Source organism: Onychostruthus taczanowskii, unplaced genomic scaffold (assembly GCF_017590055.1).
Source record: "Onychostruthus taczanowskii isolate IOZ18803 unplaced genomic scaffold, ASM1759005v1 scaffold47, whole genome shotgun sequence".
Lineage (NCBI taxonomy): Eukaryota > Metazoa > Chordata > Aves > Passeriformes > Passeridae > Onychostruthus > Onychostruthus taczanowskii.
In genome coordinates this window covers 264,770-285,414 of record NW_024502236.1, presented here as the reverse complement: position 1 = coordinate 285,414, position 20,645 = coordinate 264,770, and the positions used below count along the sequence as shown (strand labels likewise).

At 38.4% G+C, this 20,645-nt stretch overlaps 1 protein-coding gene across 2 annotated transcripts in view; it reads right to left on the bottom strand.

Moving 5' to 3' along the window:
• The window catches only part of LOC121341331 (amyloid beta precursor protein), a 205,889-nt gene that overhangs the window by 39,476 nt on the left and 145,768 nt on the right, over nt 1-20,645 (bottom strand). For both annotated transcript variants that reach the window (XM_041414760.1, XM_041414761.1), the window contains 2 exons: nt 11,044-11,172; nt 8,882-8,981 (listed from right to left, as the gene is read on the bottom strand). In XM_041414760.1, the coding sequence (XP_041270694.1) occupies nt 8,882-8,981; nt 11,044-11,172 (229 nt within the window). The remainder of the gene's footprint in view (nt 1-8,881; nt 8,982-11,043; nt 11,173-20,645) is intronic.

Here is a 20,645-nt window from a genome sequence, read left to right as displayed (position 1 = left end):
TCCCTCTGCACTTCTGGAAAGCAAGCTATGCTTCAAAACAAAATTTAGTACACCATTGGCATTAAGAGGCTTATTTTGCCATCCCCCTCAGGATACCTGCCCACAGTGATGCAGTTCAGACTTCATTGTTTAAATCCCTTTGGATAACAATTCCAGAGACTGACACACTAGATTTGTAATACAAAACTGTATTACCTTGTGCTAATACAATCAGTCTGTAACTGCTTGTCAATGAAGACTTGAAATTTACCAGCAGATAAGAATTAGGATGATTCCTTTGTTTCTTTGACAGTCCAAGACCTCCTACCAGGAATCTGATCTTAGAGTAAATCACACAGAATGACACAACTGTTATTTCCAAAACATGTTAACTGGGAAAAGAAAATCCATCATTCAACAGCACAAATGAAGCAGAAGATGGTGGAGTGTTTGTGATCCCACAATTTTGGGCTGCTTCAGTACTCGTGGACACTGACATAATGAACTTGATTTAAGATGACATATTTATGAAAAAAATTATGCATATATTCAGTGTATCAAAAAAATCTCCAATAGCTCAGTATAGTGAGATTTCTGTAAGCAGGCAACATTTTACAAAGCCAGAGCCTCCCCTCTGACTGGAGCTATGCATTTGGAAAATCACCTGCTCTCAGTTAATATCTGAAAGTTGGACAACTGGAAGTTGGACTTTAGTTATCTATCAAAAAAAAAAAAAAAAAAAGAATTACATCTTAAATTTGGCACGTGATGAACTAACATATGAGCTCCTTAAAGCATAACACTAGAAGCAATTATCAGGAAATACTAATGAGAAAGTATAAGACTTCATAAGACTAAAAGCAGACTTAAAAAAAAGCCTAAAAGCCTTTAAAAAGAACATGTTGGTTCAGGCTGTAAAGAGAACATACTGGTATCACCACATGCTTTTTCTGCATCATCTCAAAAGTGAGTGCTTGACTTTAGACTTTTCACTGAAGACACAAAAGAACAGGAAATAATTCAACTAGATGTTTATGAGCAAATCTGTAGCTATAAGGTAATCCTGACCTATCATGCTTTCTAAAACAAAATATATCCAGTATACCAATTTAAAATAATATAGACATTCCTTTAAATACAACATTTTCATATAATAGTAATCCTACTCCTTGTAGAAACAAGGCTCTCCAAGACAGAATTTCCCAGTCTACTGTATTCATGACACCAGAAAATGACTGGTGATTGAGAAGAATCCGGATCAAATTCACAAGTATCCAGTAAAATAAGAAAAAAACCAGGATAGACTACAACCAATAATTGGACAATTATTCCAAGTCTAATGCATTTTTTTCCATTGTGCACAAGGTGACTGTAGATTCTTCCAGAGGGGTATCAAAAGAAGATGTTAAGTGGACACTGTCTCAGCCTCAACCTGTTGCCACTGTGAGCCCAGAGTGGTCTCATGATCATGAACTCCCTGTGGGATCTGTAGTGGGGATGGCAACTTTTTATCAAAAGAGAAGTGTCTACAAAAAAATACTTCAGGCTAAAGTAATTGAAAGGTCCCAGAATAAGGTCATCAAGAAGGATCTATCAATGCAGGGCAGAGTGATCTCACCATCAGATCCTGAAAAAAACCAAGGCAACACATTTAAACCTCTCCTGCAAACAGATGAATTATTTAGAGTGAAAGATTTAAATACTTACTGAAATAGCAGATGCTCAGAAAATGTAAAAATTACTTCGTTTATAATTTACAAGTCTATGATTATTATCAGTTTTCTAACATGTGGATCATGAGACCAGATTTTTTAAAGTGCAAGTGAAACAGAACAGCATTATTCAAACCAAAGGAAAATATTATCTTAATAAACTTAGTCACTTCTATTAAGTTTGTATTCTGACTATATGTCTGAATTGGAAAACAAGATGTCCTGTATCTTTCCTTTAAGGAAAAACCACCTCAATCCAAAGCCACCTGAAGTAATTTATCCTTTTCCCAGTATCTGTGCACCCTGGAGGAAACTGGCTCTTTTACTGACTGAAGTCATGTTCACAATATTTATGAGATGGAAAGAGGGCTTGTGCACACAAAAAATAAGGATTCATGTCTCTTCTGGAGAACATTAGTGCCCATGATAGCACACAATAGCCCATTTAGCTATAAAAAGATGGGGAGGATATAGTACATTGCTAATGAAAGCACTTGAGAACATCAGCGTCAGTGATGTGCATTTAATATCTATTTTAATCATCTACAATTCTCCACCTGATTTTCTTTGACAGTTAAATAATCTTGACAAAAAATAAGAGATACTTAGAGGAAGAAAACGTTGGATTTATTTCCAGGACTTTTTCATTCTTTCCTCTACTGAAGCAAAGGTCATATCTTACTAGCAGACAGAGCTGAGTCTCTTAAAAATGCTTTTTCACTGTGAGGGTGACCAAACACTGGCAATTGGCTCTGGGTGGCCTTGCTTTAGCAGAGGGAATGGTGCAGATGTCCTCCATCCTCCAGAGGTTCCATCAACCTCAGGCATTCTGTGCTTCTGTGACATTGGCTGATTCCCTACATAAACGTCATACATCACCTTGCTCCAACAAATGACATCTTATTATTTATGGCATTTAAATAATTGTAAGAATATTTTATAGAGATAACAAAGTGGCAAAACGGATAGCTTAGTAAAAGCTTGTGATGATTAAAGAAAAAAACAACACTTGGGGAAAAAAAAGCTTCATAGTGTGTGTGTATATATATGTATATGAATTAGTCAAATGCTTTAAAAACCAATGTCCTTGGGTGGTAAAGGTCTTAATTGCTCATAAGGCTCTCCACTTGGGCCATATGTCAATATTTAAGCATACAAAATCTATCTCAATGTTGCTGTGGAAAAGTTTAACACAGGATTAATTTGCTTTTGTGGAAGGACTCTGCTATTTTTAACCACTGGTGCAACAATATATATTTTGCTAGAATCCTAACAAACCACCTTTTTGACTGAATGCTATAGGCCTTCAAGGGAGAATACTAAAGGCAAATAACCACAGAAAATTCAAATTTTTCTTTGAAAAGCTGAGGTTACTGGATACACATAAATATGTCAAATCAATTATGGGGAGAAAACACAGACATAGTTAGTGCTGGAAGTCACTTCAGCATACCTGTGCCAATACACATTCTGTGAAGGCTGCTTTTGACTTCTTGTTCCGATTGCATTACACTTATGGGCACAAAGGGCAGAGCAGAAGAGCAGGAACATGGGCTTGTATGACACAGCCCAGACACACCAAACAGACTATTTAAAACTAGAAGGCAGGTTTTACAGAACCTTAGGTAAGACCTACATACTATTGTCCTACTTCCACAAACCATTTAAAGTTCTCAGTGGAATACTTGCTGTCACAGAAAAACGTGCTGGTTTTAAAGAGATGAGGGTGGAAATTCAATACTTCTGCTTTGGCAAAGATAATGTTTCGTTGCATCCAATATTGAACACTCCCCTATACAGTACTAGCCAAGTGCCTGGGGCAATTCAAAAATGACAATTCCACTGATCTCCAGAATAGCAGAAAGTATAAAACTGAACAGAAACTGTCCAACTTTCCCCATCTATGGGTTTTTGCAACTACTGCAAATGCTCACTCTATTTACCTTGTCTGGATGAAGCACATTCATAAACTAGTGCAAAACCCAACTGCCCTGATGATGAGCACCACTGGTGGCTATTCTTTATTTTTCTCTATGCCAGTTCACTGAACATGGTCTGTCTCAGTGCAGATAAATCATGGAGTGCTAATTCATTTACCCATGCCTCAAAAACATTGTTTTACTTTACCAGAAAAAAAAAAAAATAAGGCGTTATAAGCACTCTGATGCATGACATTATAGCATCAATCAGATGCTACCAGCATTTTTGCCTCTAGTTTTAGAGGAAGACTAGAACTGGCTCCTATTAAGCAGCCTAGAGCTTCCATCTCTACAAACAAAAAGCAATTTCAAGAATTTTCTAGTCCAACACACTCAAATGGAGTTACAAGGTAATTACTGTTCTTACTTGATATGGACTACACCATTCTTTATAATCCCATTACAATATTCTTGTAAACCGTTAAACAAGCTTTTGACACACTCACTGTAAGTCAACTACCCTTTATTATTCTGATACCTTGATAGTGCAACCCAACTTCAAATAAAGGTTCAGAAATCCTAAGTCTTGCTTCAACATCTTCAACATTTTTGAAGGTGGAATTCTTCCCATCAGATAAATTTTAAGACAGAACAACAAGGAAGAGTTACAGAAAAAAAAGACACTGAGAAGTCCCATTGCAGTCTGACAGACATTACTAATTACATATTCAAAATAGCATTTTAAGGGAGAGGATGACGAGAACAATCACAAAAGAAGTAGCACCAAACAAGACAAGATACAGAATTTTCTTTTGCAAAGTCTCCAAGAGCATGTTTTGGTTTTGCAGTTATCAGTCCCCAGATCACTCTGGTTGTAGTTTTGAACTGTCAGCCTGCGGCAAGAAACTAATATCATTAAACCTCTTAACAAGGATACCACAGAATGATTGGAAACAGCATCCTAATTCATCTCATGGCAAGAAATGCAGAAAGGCTGTGGATTGACTACAGGTCAAAATTACAAGCTAGAAACAAAGAACCAAAATTAGTCTAATAAATGCTGAAAGACCAGAACCAGCTGAGGGCAGCACTAACTTTGCCCTCCACTCAGATAGGTATTGGGCCTAACGATTAAAGAGGAAGTGTTAAAAGAAAGGAAGTCTTCAGACATCTTGAGTTTGAGTCTGCAGCTGCTTCTAAAAACACTTACAAAAATCTTCAAAGGAACTTGCACGGCAAATGTCAAGAGGCAAATGTCTCGTTTCAAATTTTGTCATGCTAACTTGGAGCATACAAATGTTTAAAATAGCACCTGACCCACAGTACACTATATATGTGTATCTGAAAGCAGGCAGTGATTTGGGGTCAGCCTGGGTTTGCCTTCTCTTGTAGGCAAGTAATATGCATGCGGCACCCAAAAAATGCTGCAGAACAACAGGACAGGGAGAGTGGAACAGAATAATAAAATAACAATAGTTTGATTTTATCTGTCAAGGGACAGTTGAAATAATATTCTTTTACTTATTGCTCATAACTGAATGTTTCTGAGCTTAGGTACAATACTGCTGTGGTACTGCTACAGTGCTTAATATTTCTTCAGTGGTGGGCTAGAAAAGTTGAAGCTGAGGACACAATTTGGAAACACAGAATTAAAAATTCAGATCACTGCCTACCCACATGACTAATGCACAAAGCTCTGATGTAGTTTCTGATTCAGAAGCTATGCCTGCTGTGCCACTCTGCAATAAATTGACTTTTAAATAGATGGATAAGCAATCTAATCAAATAAGGATTTAAAGCAGGATGTGCTCGAAGGAACTACTGATTTAGCTTAAAGCCTACTATGGCTTTTTCTGGGTTTCCATATATGTTAAATAGTATATGAGATTTATCAGAGAGAAAAGGTGAAAAATACCTAGGCAGGCAAATAATCTGCTCAGATTGCTTTTTGTGCCACTCTCCTATTCATGGGGCATACTCCTGCTCATAAGAAACTCCATTTATCACCAAGAACTACATCAATTGCTGAGAGCAACCTCTTTTTAAACACATTTACATCATTGTCCCTTGAGAAATCATCTGCAGCCAGAATGCCCATCTCCTACCCAAATGACCTGCTTATTCTTTCCAAGCTTTTTCAGGACAACCATGCTCAGGAGACCTTTTTCTGCAACTCTCAGACTGGCTAGTTTTCCTCTGCCCCAACATGAACAACAGACAGCCAGCAATATCCTTTCCCACACATCTGGAATTTGCTGCTGCATTACAGCGCCTGAAACCCTTCTGGGGCATTTGCACATTACACAATGGTCAAATGCTTAGGATGAAAGCCCTCACTTAATTTAAGTGCTGTTTTCTACCCTCTGGAGTGCTGTGAGTCTTCCAACTATCTATATGCTCCTATGACACCCACTGTTAAAGCCAGTGGGCGTCAGCTGGTGATGGACTAAAACTCTGCAGGTAAGGACTAAAACTCTGTTAAATTTTACCCTAAATTCCTACCACCATCTTTGCTGGACCTACGAAAATAACAAGAAAGGCATACAAGCCTGTTTTAAGCATAGAAGCTAGATTTTTTATTTTGGATTTGGCACATTAAAACAATGGCTGTAAGCCTGCCTTTTAAGGTAGGAACTTCAAACATAGTCTGTATTTTAAGGAAACTCCAAATGTCCAACAGCTGGACTGTGATTTATCTGATTAACTGTGCAAAAATAGGTCATAATATTTTTAGTAATAGGAAAAATAGAGTGAAAAACAGCACCACATTATATGTAAGAAGAATTAAACCCATGGGACAAATTCATAGCAAACTAGATATCATTTGTATTGCTGCTTATAGAGCTACATGTTCGATTCAGGGAAAAACTACTTTTGACAGAGCTCTGTTATTTAAAGCAAAGAGTATCCATTCCTCAAGGTAAAAACCTTTCATGAAGAGCTCTACAGCAGAGTGGAACTAGAAACTAAAACTATAATCAAGAAAGAAAATTAACTAAAACTATTTTCAACCGTGTCTGCCTATATGTAATTTATTAGCCAGACACTCTGTGTGAGATGTTCTTACCTCGTTTATTTTTCAAATTTTCTACTGACTCAGACTTTCTAAGTCAACGATTCCAACAAAAGGTATTTAATCAAACATCTGTCTTTTTAATGAGAGTTGTAATATTTCTTGGGAATGCTACAAAGTGAAGTTTTATTAGAAGTTTACTTCTCCACAGATTTTACAGCTGTAATAGATGTCCTTTCCCATGGGTTTAGGAAGAGTACAGAGACTAAGAAATTCAGTAATTTTAGAAGAGAAATTGCAACAGGTTGATCAGAGCTAGAGGGCTCAAAGCTAGAAGGATACTGTCTTCTTGAACACATGAGAATGAGCTTCACAAACGTTCATTAATATCAACATGTAAAACGAAGAATACAGACAATATTATCAACAAGAACACTGATACTGAAGCACATTGCATTATGGAAAACTATTTTATCTAGATCTGATATTTTACCCAGAAAAGACAACACTGCTCACTAACTCCCAATTATGAGAACTTTGTTTTAATTGCTTTAAACTTTGCAATGCATTGAACAGTTTTTAGCACAGCCTAAACCTCAAAAAGAAAAAAAATCCTAGGTAAGGAAAAACTGCTCAAGAGACTGTAACAAACATTTTATTTGTGATTTCTTAGCTGCTGTAAACTTAATAGGAAATAATACTTTAGTAATTTGAGGCTCTTTATTGCCCCTAAAAATTAGTATTACATTTGAAATTAGGAGTCAGATTCTTGTAAACCACTCAGCAGTTCCTAGACTTTTGGTCTCATGCCACTTCAAAGATTCTGGAATTCTTGTTCCACTTCAGTACATAGAAAGGAGAACAAAATTTACAAGCATGTCCTCAACAACAAGCCTTAACATATTAAGAATAGAAGAAATTGAAATTTGAAGCAAAAACCCCAAGGGAATGATAGCAGTGCAAAAAGAAAAGTAACTGAGCATCTCAAACACCTCAGAGTACTGACATCTTCTTTCTACAGAAATTATATGCTTTCAAATTATCAGTAAGATGTTGTTCCTCCCTGAATGACTCTACATCCACAGACTGAGACTGTTGATTGTGCCTTATAATTGTGGAGCATAGAAACACATTACTAACAAATTACTAACCAGTTATCTTTTGGCTGCCTCCCAAACCCTTCCACTATTTCTTGATCTCATCTCCAGCCTTCTCAAGTAGAAGCACATCTCCATCATAACTCAGGCTTTGGGCAAATGAATCCACCACTATTCCCTGTCCATCCTTCCCTGTGTCTTAAATGCATCCTAATCCTTACTGCAGTGGTACGCCTCCCTCCCTTGTATTTTGAAGAAATTGATGACTTATTTATTCAGCTGAACCTGGTTATTAGTGAAATTAATATATTAACTGCCACTTACTGCCACAACTTGTGCAAAAAAGCTGCTCCAAAAATGAGTGTCCCATCTCTGATCTTTACATTTAACCATATGTTATTTTTCTTAAAGGCAAACATTAGCAATGTGATAGCCAAAACTGAGTGCAGTTGCCTGTTGCAATAGCAGCAAACCGCAAAGTCTGAGTGCTGTACTGGAGATCTCTGTGCTGCAGGAGTGCCACAGCCAAGGGCAGAAATTTGGATGGAAGGAAAGGCCATTCTCCCTCACAGCTATCTGCCATTACAGCTCTCAGGGAAGAGGCAAACATAGGTCTGTTGCAATCAGATTCATCCACAGTCCAGCTTGTATGCTGGAAAAAATGGGAGGAGCAGAGATATCAATTTGATAACTAACCAAGAACTAAAATGAATAACCACTAGGATACAGCCAAGTTCATACCTACACTTTTCTCAGATGCTTGGTTCTGCAACCAATTTTTTAGTTGTGGGATTTCCAAATGGTCTGTATCATGTAAATACTTACCAGGTAAACTAAATATCCAAAGAATAGGGTTTGCCTAAATCTCATAGTCAATTGCTGCATCCCTATAGCATGGAAAGCTCCAAATGTCAATTAACATATTTCAGGGAAGACATTTAGAGCAGTATGATGATGCCACTGCATGTGTTATACAGGATTTGTCTTCCAAGGGTTCATTATAATTTAATTTAAAATTTAAGAATGTTGCCAGGTTTACTCTTCTATTTTTCAGCTGAGGTAGTATATCAACAGGAAAAGTGAGATTATGTATTTTTGCTTTTGGTGGTAATTCCTCATCACAGAAATATATGTCTTTTTCTACATTAGTAGTTTGCATACCAACTTCATCCTGGATCTCCTCTGCAACAGCAGGCACATTGTAGAGGAAGGAGAGAGACTGGTTCATGCGTTCATATATCACACGTAGATGTGTCATAACCTATGGAAACAAAAGTATTCGAAGGAGGGGAATAGTATGGATAATTTGACATTATCACAAATTTCATAGATTACAGGAAGCAAGACTGTTTTCACTTGTGCAGGTATAAGATTTCAATATACTCTATGTATCAAAACTGTCAAACCTATTACAAAACTCATCTCTCTCCCACAGCTGCTAAAAAATGCCATTCTAGATGCTCTTCCATAGCCACCTGAAATCCCATGGAAGTGCAGTAATTTAAAGTAGGGGTTTACATCTGCTGTGGGGCAGAACATGCATACAAGCAGCTATTGTGGCAGAAATCCACAGCTTCATTATACCTTCAGCAACATTTACATTTGCCCATACTCTCAAGTTTTCACATAACATGTAAACCAAGTGAGGCACAGTGATTGCTGCATCAAAATGTTTCAGGTGTTTGTATTTATTTATTTTTTTATTTCCTAATCCAAATACTGCGAAAAGAAACTGCTCTCTAAAGGAAAAAACAGGTAACATTTACAAATTGCAAACATTTCAGCTGCAAACAAAAATATTTCCACCCAGAAGCATTACTGCATCCTCTCATTTGATTACAGCTCTAGTGCCTCAAGTGCCCTCACATTGTTACAGGTTGAGTTACAACATCATATGATATGTGCTCCCCCAGGGTACTCTTCACTAGTATCACCTTTCTTCAGTAGAAGGAGAAATTGAGGTGCATCTTAGAAGACTGACAAGATAATTAGGCCTAACAAGTAAAATGAGTTGCAGACAGCAATTTTAATGAAACAGCAGCATGATTTCTTCAAATCTAAATATTTATGCTATTGAACAAAGCAAAATATTTTGTTTTCCATTTTCCACTGAAAAACATTTCACAAACAGAACTCCCAGGCTACATCTCCCCAGCCATCTGACCAATTCTAGACACAGAGATGCTATATCAATACTCATTCCTACAATGACATGTTTGACAATACACTGACTACACTTCTTGTATTTATATATCAGTTTCTATTCTTCACTAGTGCTGCCACACAACCTGCACTCTGCAAAATTTCACTGATTTTTGTTATTAAATAATCCAATGAGACTTGGAAAAAAAAAAGTTATGATAGATGCTTAAGACAAGGCAAAGACAACAGTCACTGCAGAAGACTTTTAAAAATGTGCCTTTCTCACTCCAGCAATTTCAAGACAGCATGATCTCAATGTACACATTTGGCTGAAAGAGATGTTTGAAAATCTAATCTGCCATCCAGGGAGGTACATGGTTTTGATTTTTCTTTTAGTGATGTCAGTCAATTAAAAAACTGTGGCTGGAACAGTGCCTGCAGATTCCACAGATTCCAGCATACTGTTTTTACAGCTTATCCATTGTCACTCCAGTTTTAAATGTTTTGAAAGCCAACTACATCTTCAATCTTGGGTGTTTTCTTGCCCTCTATGATTTATGAAGACAAGATAAAAGATATTCCAAAACATATGGATTGAGGACTATAGTAACATTCAGCAGTTTAACACCATGAACGGCAGTGTCTGTTTTAAAAGAACACATTAAACTCGAGTGCGTTGCAGTTTTAAAAGAACACATTAAACTTGAGTGCATTGCAGTAATCACATTTATACACATTACAAATGCCTCTGCAATGACTATAGAAAGGCTGGTCACAGTCAGATGGCTGCACCACTTCTGGTTCTGCCTCTTCAGCTGAGAAAAGCACAACCACATGTTGTTGCTATATCTTATACTGATGTTTTCCCAGAGGTATTATTTACCAAAGTACTTACAAAGGCTCTCAGCATTAATGCTCTGGAAGGCTCCTCAGAACATGGCCATGACTTACTCATGGTCCAGATAGACAAAAAATCTGTATTCAGTTCTTCTCAGAAAAGAAAATCATACCTACATTACTCTATCACTTTGCCTTAATCTTCTGATAGAAAACAGATTGGTTTTGATTGCATTTAAAGCTGTCCATGGAAAGGAGTTGGGTATTTTATAAAAAATAGGTTGACAGAAATTTCACAATAGTCATGAACTATCACAACCTCACTAACCATCACTGGGGATTACCTGAGATCTGATTTGGGCAGCTTTCTTTGGGTCTACCATGCGGACGTGTTCAAAGTGTTTGAGAGTGTGCTGTCTGTCTTTCTGCTCAGCACGCACGTACTTCTTCAGCATGTTGAATACATGACGAGGCTACAGGGAAAGAAAAAGAACAAAAACCACATCTGTTTAGAATGACACATTTTCATTTCTTGCACTGGAAATGTATCCCAAGCAGCCCTTGGTGCTATTTTCTGAAGGCAACTCTGACTGCTATAAGGAAGATCCTCTCAACTGAAATCCATCAGGATGCACCATTAAATAGTAGTTGTAGGCAGTAGATAATGTTCCTGAGAAGGGTATTCAGATTTCTATGTTTCTATGAATAACCAATCCCAAACTTGACTGCAAAACTTAAGGAAAAAAAAATTCACAATGTTCCTGCCCTGTCACTATTTCTACTCCACCAGAGGAGAAAACAGAGGAAAAGAAGGTACAGAACATACACATCCAGAACACACAACTGACTGAAAACCCATAAGGAAAAAGAAATTTTCTCAGTTTTCTGAAGTTTCTCAGCTTACATGCCAGATTTTGCAAAAATATGAAGTGTTTTCCAAGTAATATTAGTTAGTAAAACCAAATGGATATATGCCTTCAGGCATGTAACTGAATACAAAGAAAGAAAAAGAAAGAAAAGATCAGCAGCTGAAGGGAACTTGAAAATAGACACCGTGATGACAGAGCACTGAAGGATAAGACATGTATTCCTATGTACTTTCCTGATCTGCACAATAATACAGTGCCAAAACAGGAAGTGATCTCCAGTATCCAGCTAAGACATCCATCTTTAACTCTGAGATTATATGGGTTCTGGCAATGCAGTCCCCCTTCTCTCCATTCCCACCTGTGGTGCTGTGCTTGTGCATCCTACCTGAAGCTGCTGAGCAGTGAGAAGGAATAGAAAGATGACCTTACTGTGCAGCAGATTAAAGAACGAACAGAAGTGGTAAAGAGCCTGTCTAGGCACTGAGAGTGACACAGGAAAGAAGGTATGGAAGTGATAAAAAAAGTATCAGAAGCTCTGTACAGAGCCTTCCAAAGCAGGAAACACTGTGGGTGAAGGTGAAGTTTTAAGAAGACTTAGATTCATGGACAAATATAGAGCCTAAACTGATTTAACATTTACACAAGAGATGAATACTAAGAAACGGAGTCCAAAGATTTCAGAATCTCTTCAGTTTAAGAGAAGCAACAGATTCAAAATTGTCTGAGGAAAGCAAGCCAAAGGTTATTTGAAGAAGATATGTCACACAGAAACAGAGATGTGAAGCCATATCCTGCTAGAGAATTAAACTTAGTGTCTCCATTGCTGAAAATACATTCATTAGGAAAATAACTTAAAGTCACCAAAGCCAAGTACTCTCAGATGAAGTTGCAAGAAACTACAGATAAATGCTGGGAAGTGAGTAATCCTCACAACCTTGTGGGAATGGCCAAACAACTGAAATGTCAATTGTAAAGCTCTATTGAAATGAAGGCTAGAAGACCAGGAAGTTTAATAACAACAAGAAAATTTTGAAGACAGAAAATTTAGCTACCTTTCCTGATAATTCACCTTTTCTTGCCCCCAAGACACATCCAGGTAACAGGCTAGGGCTATGCTGATTAGTTAGGAATAATATGCGTACTGTGTATTCCAAGAAGCTGGCTGGCAAGAAGCTTAAATCCACAGTCTCATGGCACACACTATTCAGGCAATTGCAGCAAAAAAGACACACCTAGTAAGATGTGAACCGACCAACTATTTTAAATGCGTACTGTAACATTGTTTGCTCCTACCAAACTCATTCCAAAGCTCCCCCTTCTCAGCTGATTCAAACACCTGTTTTTATCTACAGCTGAGATTGATTGTAGTCCTTCTTACAAGCTATTGTAACTGTCCAGCAGATGTGTTCATGTCTTTGGGTATTTTATAGTTGTTAGTTTGAAATCCCATTTATGCTGGAGAATGCTGTTGAAGTACTATTTTATATAGCTTTCCTGAATACCTGGGGACTTGCATGCATTTGATACCTGAGGACAGGTTCACAGACAATGTATCTGGGCTACACAGATTACCTAGGGTGACAATGCACCATTAAGAATTAATGTTCTACCTAGAACTGTAAAGAATACGCCTTGTCTCTTATTTGAAAGATGAGTCATTCTGTAGTCTTGTATATGAGATCTAAAATGCCCATAATCCAGTTTCTAGCAAGTTATATATAAACACACACATAAATACAAATATATAAACATGTAGATGTACCCCCACCATAATCTCTATACTGATCCTAATCTGCTATTTCAGATTTTAAGGGAGTGATGAAACAGTGCAGTTTCATTGAGCTTGGAAAATGGAAACATCACATGTAGTTTGCATGGCTAAAATCTCTCCTCATGGAAAAAAAATCTAGTCTTGTGGAAATCCAAAATACTTACTACAAAGAAGCCACACTAAAACCATAATAAAGCAGGTCTGTGTATTGAAAATACAACTTCCTGTTGTGCCATGGAATTTCCATGGGGAATTCTAAGCTGGCTTGTCACTTTGATCAAAATTTACTCTAAACCAGAGGGGAAACTTTCACAATGCTATTTTACCTTGTCTTTAGAGAAAAATCAATCATCAGTCCCTTCCAATTACTGCTCTTGCAATGCACAAGAATTGCTTCTTTTCATTCACTATTCTGAATACCTTGTGTATCATATTCAGTACATACTTCACTTGCTACACTATTAACTTGCAGGTCATGTTTCATCATGGAGAAATAGCTGATTTTAGAAACATTAAAGAAAAGCTGAACCGGATGAATGCAAACACTTACTCATGGGCAAGAAAAATAAATCCCCATCCACATACCTGTTCTGTAGAGTTAAAGATGCCTTCTCATAATTTCTACTAATTTGTAACAAAACATTTTATCTCACACATCAAAATCACATTGCTATAATGGTGCCCAAGACTTACATTTGCCTCCCCTCTCAAGGACTCCTCTGGCAACCAAATAAAATGAAAACTATTTGATTCAATCTCATTATTTGTTTTTCAGTATTTCTACTTACTGAACTTTGACAAATTAAGACAAATTTTGTTTCTGCTCACTATTTTAAAACTCTTAATTCTAGATATAACAAACCTGCCAGGGTTTAAAATGACACTCTGGAAAATGGAATTAGCTGTCCACATTTCTTGAAATCTGACTTTGTACAAAAACAGAGCTGAAATCCATGCCATTTCACAAAAAACCTTCAAATTTAAATACATGTGAAGAATTCCACAGCTGGAAATTAATGGGTTTGGAGAAGCAGAGCTAAAGGGTGGAGTATTAGAGCTGGACTGTTGCTTCCTGCTGCACAGGAGGATTTTTATCACCAATTCAGCAGCAACACTTTGGCCTGCCTCCAACTGCATATTTCCACAGCAACCTCCTTGGACGCAGGAAATGCTCTGAGCTTCCCAAACTTTGAGACACTGAGCATGGGCCCCCCTGCAGATTCCTCTTCCCTGTCCAAACAGCCAAACCGGACTAGTTTCAACCTGCCCTGTGCTCTGTCAACAGGCACTGCTCCCAAGCATAAAAGGTACCAGAGTAAATTCTGAAGGAAAAGAAAACATGGAAAAAAAATCAGATGGATTAATGTACATTACAGGGTTGATCTTAATGAACCCACTCTTCTAAGCAAGAATTTCTATTTCAGTAAAATAGTGCTGAATTAGAGGAGAAGCATTTTAAACTGATTTTAAGGATTATATGATTACTTTATGTGCAAAATAAAGAGATTAATTAATTACCTTTCAAAGTTTTCCTGGATGTTTCCCTCCTCTGAAACCCTTTATTTCAATTTTCTTTTCTGCTTGTCTTTGTCACCCACCACCACCTTCTCACAGATAATGTGCCTCTCTTACCATCAAAGATTAGAAAGGAATACATAAATACATAAAAAATTTGACATGCACATGAAAGAGGAAATACAAGCAAATTACAGAATCAATCTGCTCACAGAGAATGATGAATTTGAATTCTCCTATTTAATGTACAAAATTAAGGGGAAAATTTCCAAATGTTTTAAAAACTAGAGGCATATTGCTTCCAGCTGCCACTAATCCTCCTTTCCTGTAGTAAGCCCACCAAGGATGATGAAACAATATACTATTTTGACACTGGATACTGAACAGCTGCACCCCATTTTCAAAGGCAGCAAAGTACAGCAGCACAGCTAAGCTGCATCAGGAATCAAGAAAGAGGATCAAATTTTGAATTTCTGGCCTGCATGACAGTGCTTCTGAGAACAGGAGTACAAATATTTGGTTTTGCTTAATTTTATTTTCTTGTACACCTTGAAACTATCCAATTTCACCTCTGTGTGCTCCCTCTCTCCCCTGCTGCCCTGAGTGGTACTCAGAGGCACACCTCTGACACTGCACTGGGCAATCATCCATGTAACACATGAAAAAAACCTGCAGTTAGTTTTGGATCCTATACAGGAGCTATTCACAAAGGATTCATGGAATTTTAACCCTCCTAACTGCATGCAGCACTTCCATAAAAAAGTCTAATTTATTTTTTAAATTTAAATCCAAATTCTTCCTCACAGCTTTAGAGAAAGAGACTCCATCACTTAAAATATTTAGAATCCATTTTTGCAGTAAACATACTAATAGCATGTAACTTGAAGTAGGCAGTGAAGGGGTTTCTTAAAAATAATTTGAGAACTCCAGAACCCCCCACTCCCACTATTTTTCTAATAATACTTAACAAGTTATCAGTAGGGTTATGAATTACTCTCACAAAGATAACACAACTGCATCAAATGCACTTTTAATTTACTAGGAAACTGCCAGAATGAAATACAGCTAGGGTATCAAAGTTGCATTTTCCATTAAGCCCATTTTCTCTTTGGCTACGCAGCTGAAGTTTGGATTCATAGTGTATTCAAACTTCTGGCTCCCTATCCTACAAAGCAGTTAGTAGACTGGATTAACTCATTAGGTCATTCAGCTATCATCAATCGCTCCCCAGATTTCACCCTCACAGAATCACAAGGTTGGAAGAGATCTTGAAGATCATCGAGTCCAACCCATGCCCTAACCCCACCTCAACTAACCCATGGCACCAAGTGCCCCAGCCAATCTTTTATTAAACACATCCAGGGATGGTGACTCCACCACCTCCCCAGGCAGACCATTCCAGTACTTTACCACTCTTCCTGTAAAAAAACTTTTTCCTAACATCCAGCCTAAATTTCCCTTAGCTCAGCTAAAGACTGTGTCCTCTCGTTCTGTCAGTTGCTGCCTGGAAAAAGAGACCAACCCCCACCTGACTGCAACCACCTTTCAGGAAACTGTAGAAAGCAATAAGGTCACCTCTGAGTCTCCTTTTCTCCAGGCTCAACAACCCCAGCTCCCTCATCACCCTGGGATGGATCACATCTGATCCCCATGATTTATGAACATGGAAGCAGCTCAGCAGTTCCCTGCCTGGATAACAGGGGAATCATTCTGCTCCCTGACCCATCTACCAGCCCAGGAGGATAGTTGTCCTGAGGACAAGCTGTCTTTCCACTGAAGACTGAGGCAAAGAAGGCGTTAAACACCTCCGCCTTCTTTCCATCTGCAGTCACTAAATTCCCTCCCACACCCAATGGAGAATTGAGGATGTTTTTACCCTTCCTTTTGCCGTTAATATATTTGTAAAAACATTTTTTATTATCTTTCACAAAAGTTGCCAAATTAAGTTGTAACTTAGCTTTGGCCTCCCTAATTTTTTTTCTACATGCCTGTCCTGAGGTGATTTTATGATGCTGAATTGTATCCCCATTCATCTGTTTAGCCCAGAAATAAGTTTTGCACCTTTAAGATTGGTTCTGAGAGTGAATGGGGAAGGGGAGAGAAGAAATGCACAATTTCTTTTCAGACACTGAACTCACTCCTACACATTCCTGCTCCTGGACTGTGCCGTCATCTCTTTTGGAGTGGCAAGAGGTTTTATTGTTTAATACTGTTCATTTTTTTGTGTTGGTGAACGCTTTGCCTGTTAAATAAACAGGTTTTTTCCACTTTCTTCCAAGGAAATCTTTTCCTGAACCAGTTGGGGGAGGGGACACTTGAAGAGGAACCCCTTTGCAAGTTTTCTCCCAAATTTGTCCTAAACCAGGACAAATACAATTTTTGGCGCCCAATGTGCGGCTTGAGAAACTGGAAAAAAACCTGTACTGATTGTATTTTGGTTGTACTTTGTATTGGGATAAAGCAGTCAGTAGCCATGTTGCTTGAATTCATGATGTCTCTCTGGGTGAGAGACATGCATTTCATTCATGCATTTCTGGTCTCTAGACATTTTTGAGGTTTTCATACCTTTCTGGTCCCCAGGCTTATTTTCTTATCCAGAGATAGCTCCAGTATTGTCATTAACACATAGTTTTTACGGTAGAGAGGCACAGATTAGAATAGCTATTGTGCTGGGCTTGGTGATAATGATTTATGGGGAGTTTACAAAAGTACTGGAGTCTGTTCAAGATATGTATGGTTTACAGTTTCTTCGTCCTACCCTGCGTCCTAATTCCAGTTCCTAGTGCCTAGTAGTTTTGGGGATTTATTAGTAATTGCACCCAGCTTGTTAGAGGAGGAGCAGGGGATTAGCCTTTCCTTTTCCTTTTCCTTTTCCTTTTCCTTTTCCTTTTCCTTTTCCTTTTCCTTTTCCTTTTCCTTTTCCTTTCCTTTCCTTTCCTTTCCCTTCCTTTCCTTTCCTTTCCTTTCCTCTCCTTTCCTTTCCTTTCCTTTCCTTGTCCTTTGAATCTGTTACGTCACTTTTTGACAATGCTCCATTTCCCTTGGATGTTAAAGATACCACCGTCCTGGTATTTAATCTGGTAAGCTTTCTTTATATGATCTGCAGTTTGTCTAGAATGTGGGCTGAGATGTCCAAAGGAGCTGATGAGATCCCTGATCCAGAAATAGACCCAGGTGTGGAAAATCCTGAGTGGTGTGGGAAATAGAAGGATATGGGCCAAACTTTGAAAGAATTTTCTGACCCTACAGCCTGGCACTTGCCACGTGAACAAATACCGAACCCAGCTGGGGTGGGGAAATACTTGAAAGAGAAGTGCCATGATGATTTTAAGGAGTTAAACTGCCCATTGCAGTTAGCTGGGCCCTGGCATATGCTTATTGCACACTGCTAGATAGTGTAGGGCAGCAGATAGAGGCAATGGGGCAGGGAGACAAATCAGCAGCTACCCCAGTCACTCAGGCTGCACCTAACACCCCAGCTACTCAGGCTGTAGCTAAATCAGACAGTAAACTTAAGCCCGTAGCTTTACCAGACAGCGAGCCTCAACCAATAGCTGTTGCTCCTACCACAAGAAGCAAGAAACACACAACCAAAACCGAATGGCCACTGGATGATGATGATCTGAGGGAAGGACTCTCAACACCAATTACTGACACAAAATGAGAAGTCACTATTGAGTCCTTTTCCCTGAAGGCCCTTCATGGCCTAAGAAAATGTCCTAAGGAACCCCCTAAATATCTTCTGGGATATTTGACCCTCCTTCCAAAGATCATACATGTTAATTCCTAAGTTCCTTCAAAACCTCCTCCTCTCTTTCAATACCACTAGACAAATCATCCTGCTGAATTCAAGGTCAGTGTTTTCAAGTGCTTTGGCATGCACCTGATCAGCAGTTCAGCACCTCAACTGTCATCAGCTACAGAGCACACAACCAAAAAATGCTGAGGCAAGGACAAGACCATCTACAAAACTGAACAAGGACTTGTTTAAAGATGTTATTTTTTAAACTGTTCACCCCTGTTATTTTGAGATGAGTCCCTGTCTGGTAGCACTTTCAGCTAATGTTACCTCCATGCTTGCTGCCTGTTCCTTTCAGAATTATTAGCTTTTGTAGGACATATATAGGACATATACTCAATATAGGATGCACTTCAGTCTTTCAAACAGTACCTTCAAAACTTATTTTTACTGGACTAATATCGCCTTTCAGGCCTGGTGCTCTCCTCCTGACACAGGAAATGTATCAGTAGTTTAAACATCCTGGGAGCTGACTACAAGCTACACAAGCACAAAATGAAAGTTCTTCTGGTCCCAGAGTCACTTAACCATTTTTTCCCTTAGAGAGTTCTGCAGCTGAAGTTCACTTGTCCAAAATGTCCTCTGCATTCCACATTTTGTCAGCTGTAGACACCTTTCTGCTGTGATGTGTGGCCCCCATCACACCCTTCAACAACCAGAGATACCTGAAGAACCAAGCTTCCAGCCTGACACACACACAGCTTGAAATCAAATAATTTTACTGGGGTACTTTTCAGACAGGATTACATTTGTACACGGCTGAACTTCAAAGCAGGAAAGCTTGGCTCCAAAGCCAAATGTGGAACCCTATCTTTGGTGAACTACCCAAACCCACAATGCAAGAAAGCAAACACGACTCGCAGCCAGTCCATATACTTACCTCAGCTCTGAGCCACAGACTCCAGCTACTTAAAAGAAGCCACGTCCCAGCTTATAACTCACTAATCTGTCCCCTAATGAGTTCAAGCCTTTCACCGACCTCACTGTGGTAAAAGGTTATAACACGCAACTCACACTCAGGCCAAGTAACATCCTCTAATTTAACATCAACTAGTTTCATTTTCCACAAATTACTACTGCAAAATACATGGAAACTCTTCACACAACTATCCTGAAGTCACTCCTCAACACTTTTACCTAAGTGAAAGATTTTAATTTTTACTTGACAGACATGGTAAAAGCAAGAGAGTTTTGTACTACGGGGTGGAGAAAAAAGTTCAATTATGATGACAATGATAAAGAACTAAGACAATGATCACTTTTCCATGGTCATCAAATATGCAGGTTTCTCCTCAGAAGGAAATTTACTGAAAATATGTAATCATGTTAGCCATATTGGTATAATTCCCTATAAGGTCAAATTCACTGAAAGACTCAGCAGTGTAACAATGTTTTTTCCATCTAGGAAGTGCTCAAGAGGCCAGAGATACATAAAACTGCTTTCCCCCAGTCTTTTTGCAAATTCTCTTCCTCTGGAGGTCACTGACCAGCTATTGTGGTATTGAAACAAGTATCAGAGATATACAGTCATTACATTCCACTCAATCTGCATTCTGAATGTACATGTTTACATCAATCAAAAGCAGACAACTTCAAATTGCCAGTGTGCTAACTTCATGCCATCCAACAATCCTCACAAGATCCTTCACCAAACACTTCAACAGTTCAACAAACAAAACAAAAAATCACAACCATCCTATTTTTAAGCTCCGTGTGGTCATGATGAAGTATCCTAATGTGCATTACTTGGAGGAACACCATCCTCCTGCAGGATCTGTGAACCGCTATAATTTCTGACAGCCAAATAATTTCCACGTTATTTGCTTAAGTATCTTTATTATGCATCGATCCATCAACAGGTATTCACATGGGGAGCTTGTGTATGCATTTAGGCAAACTGTCTGACTGCTGTCACAGCTCTTGCACAGTGAGCTCCTGGCTCCAAAGCTAGACTGCACCTGGGCACATCTACATTTCCCCCAGAACAACTAC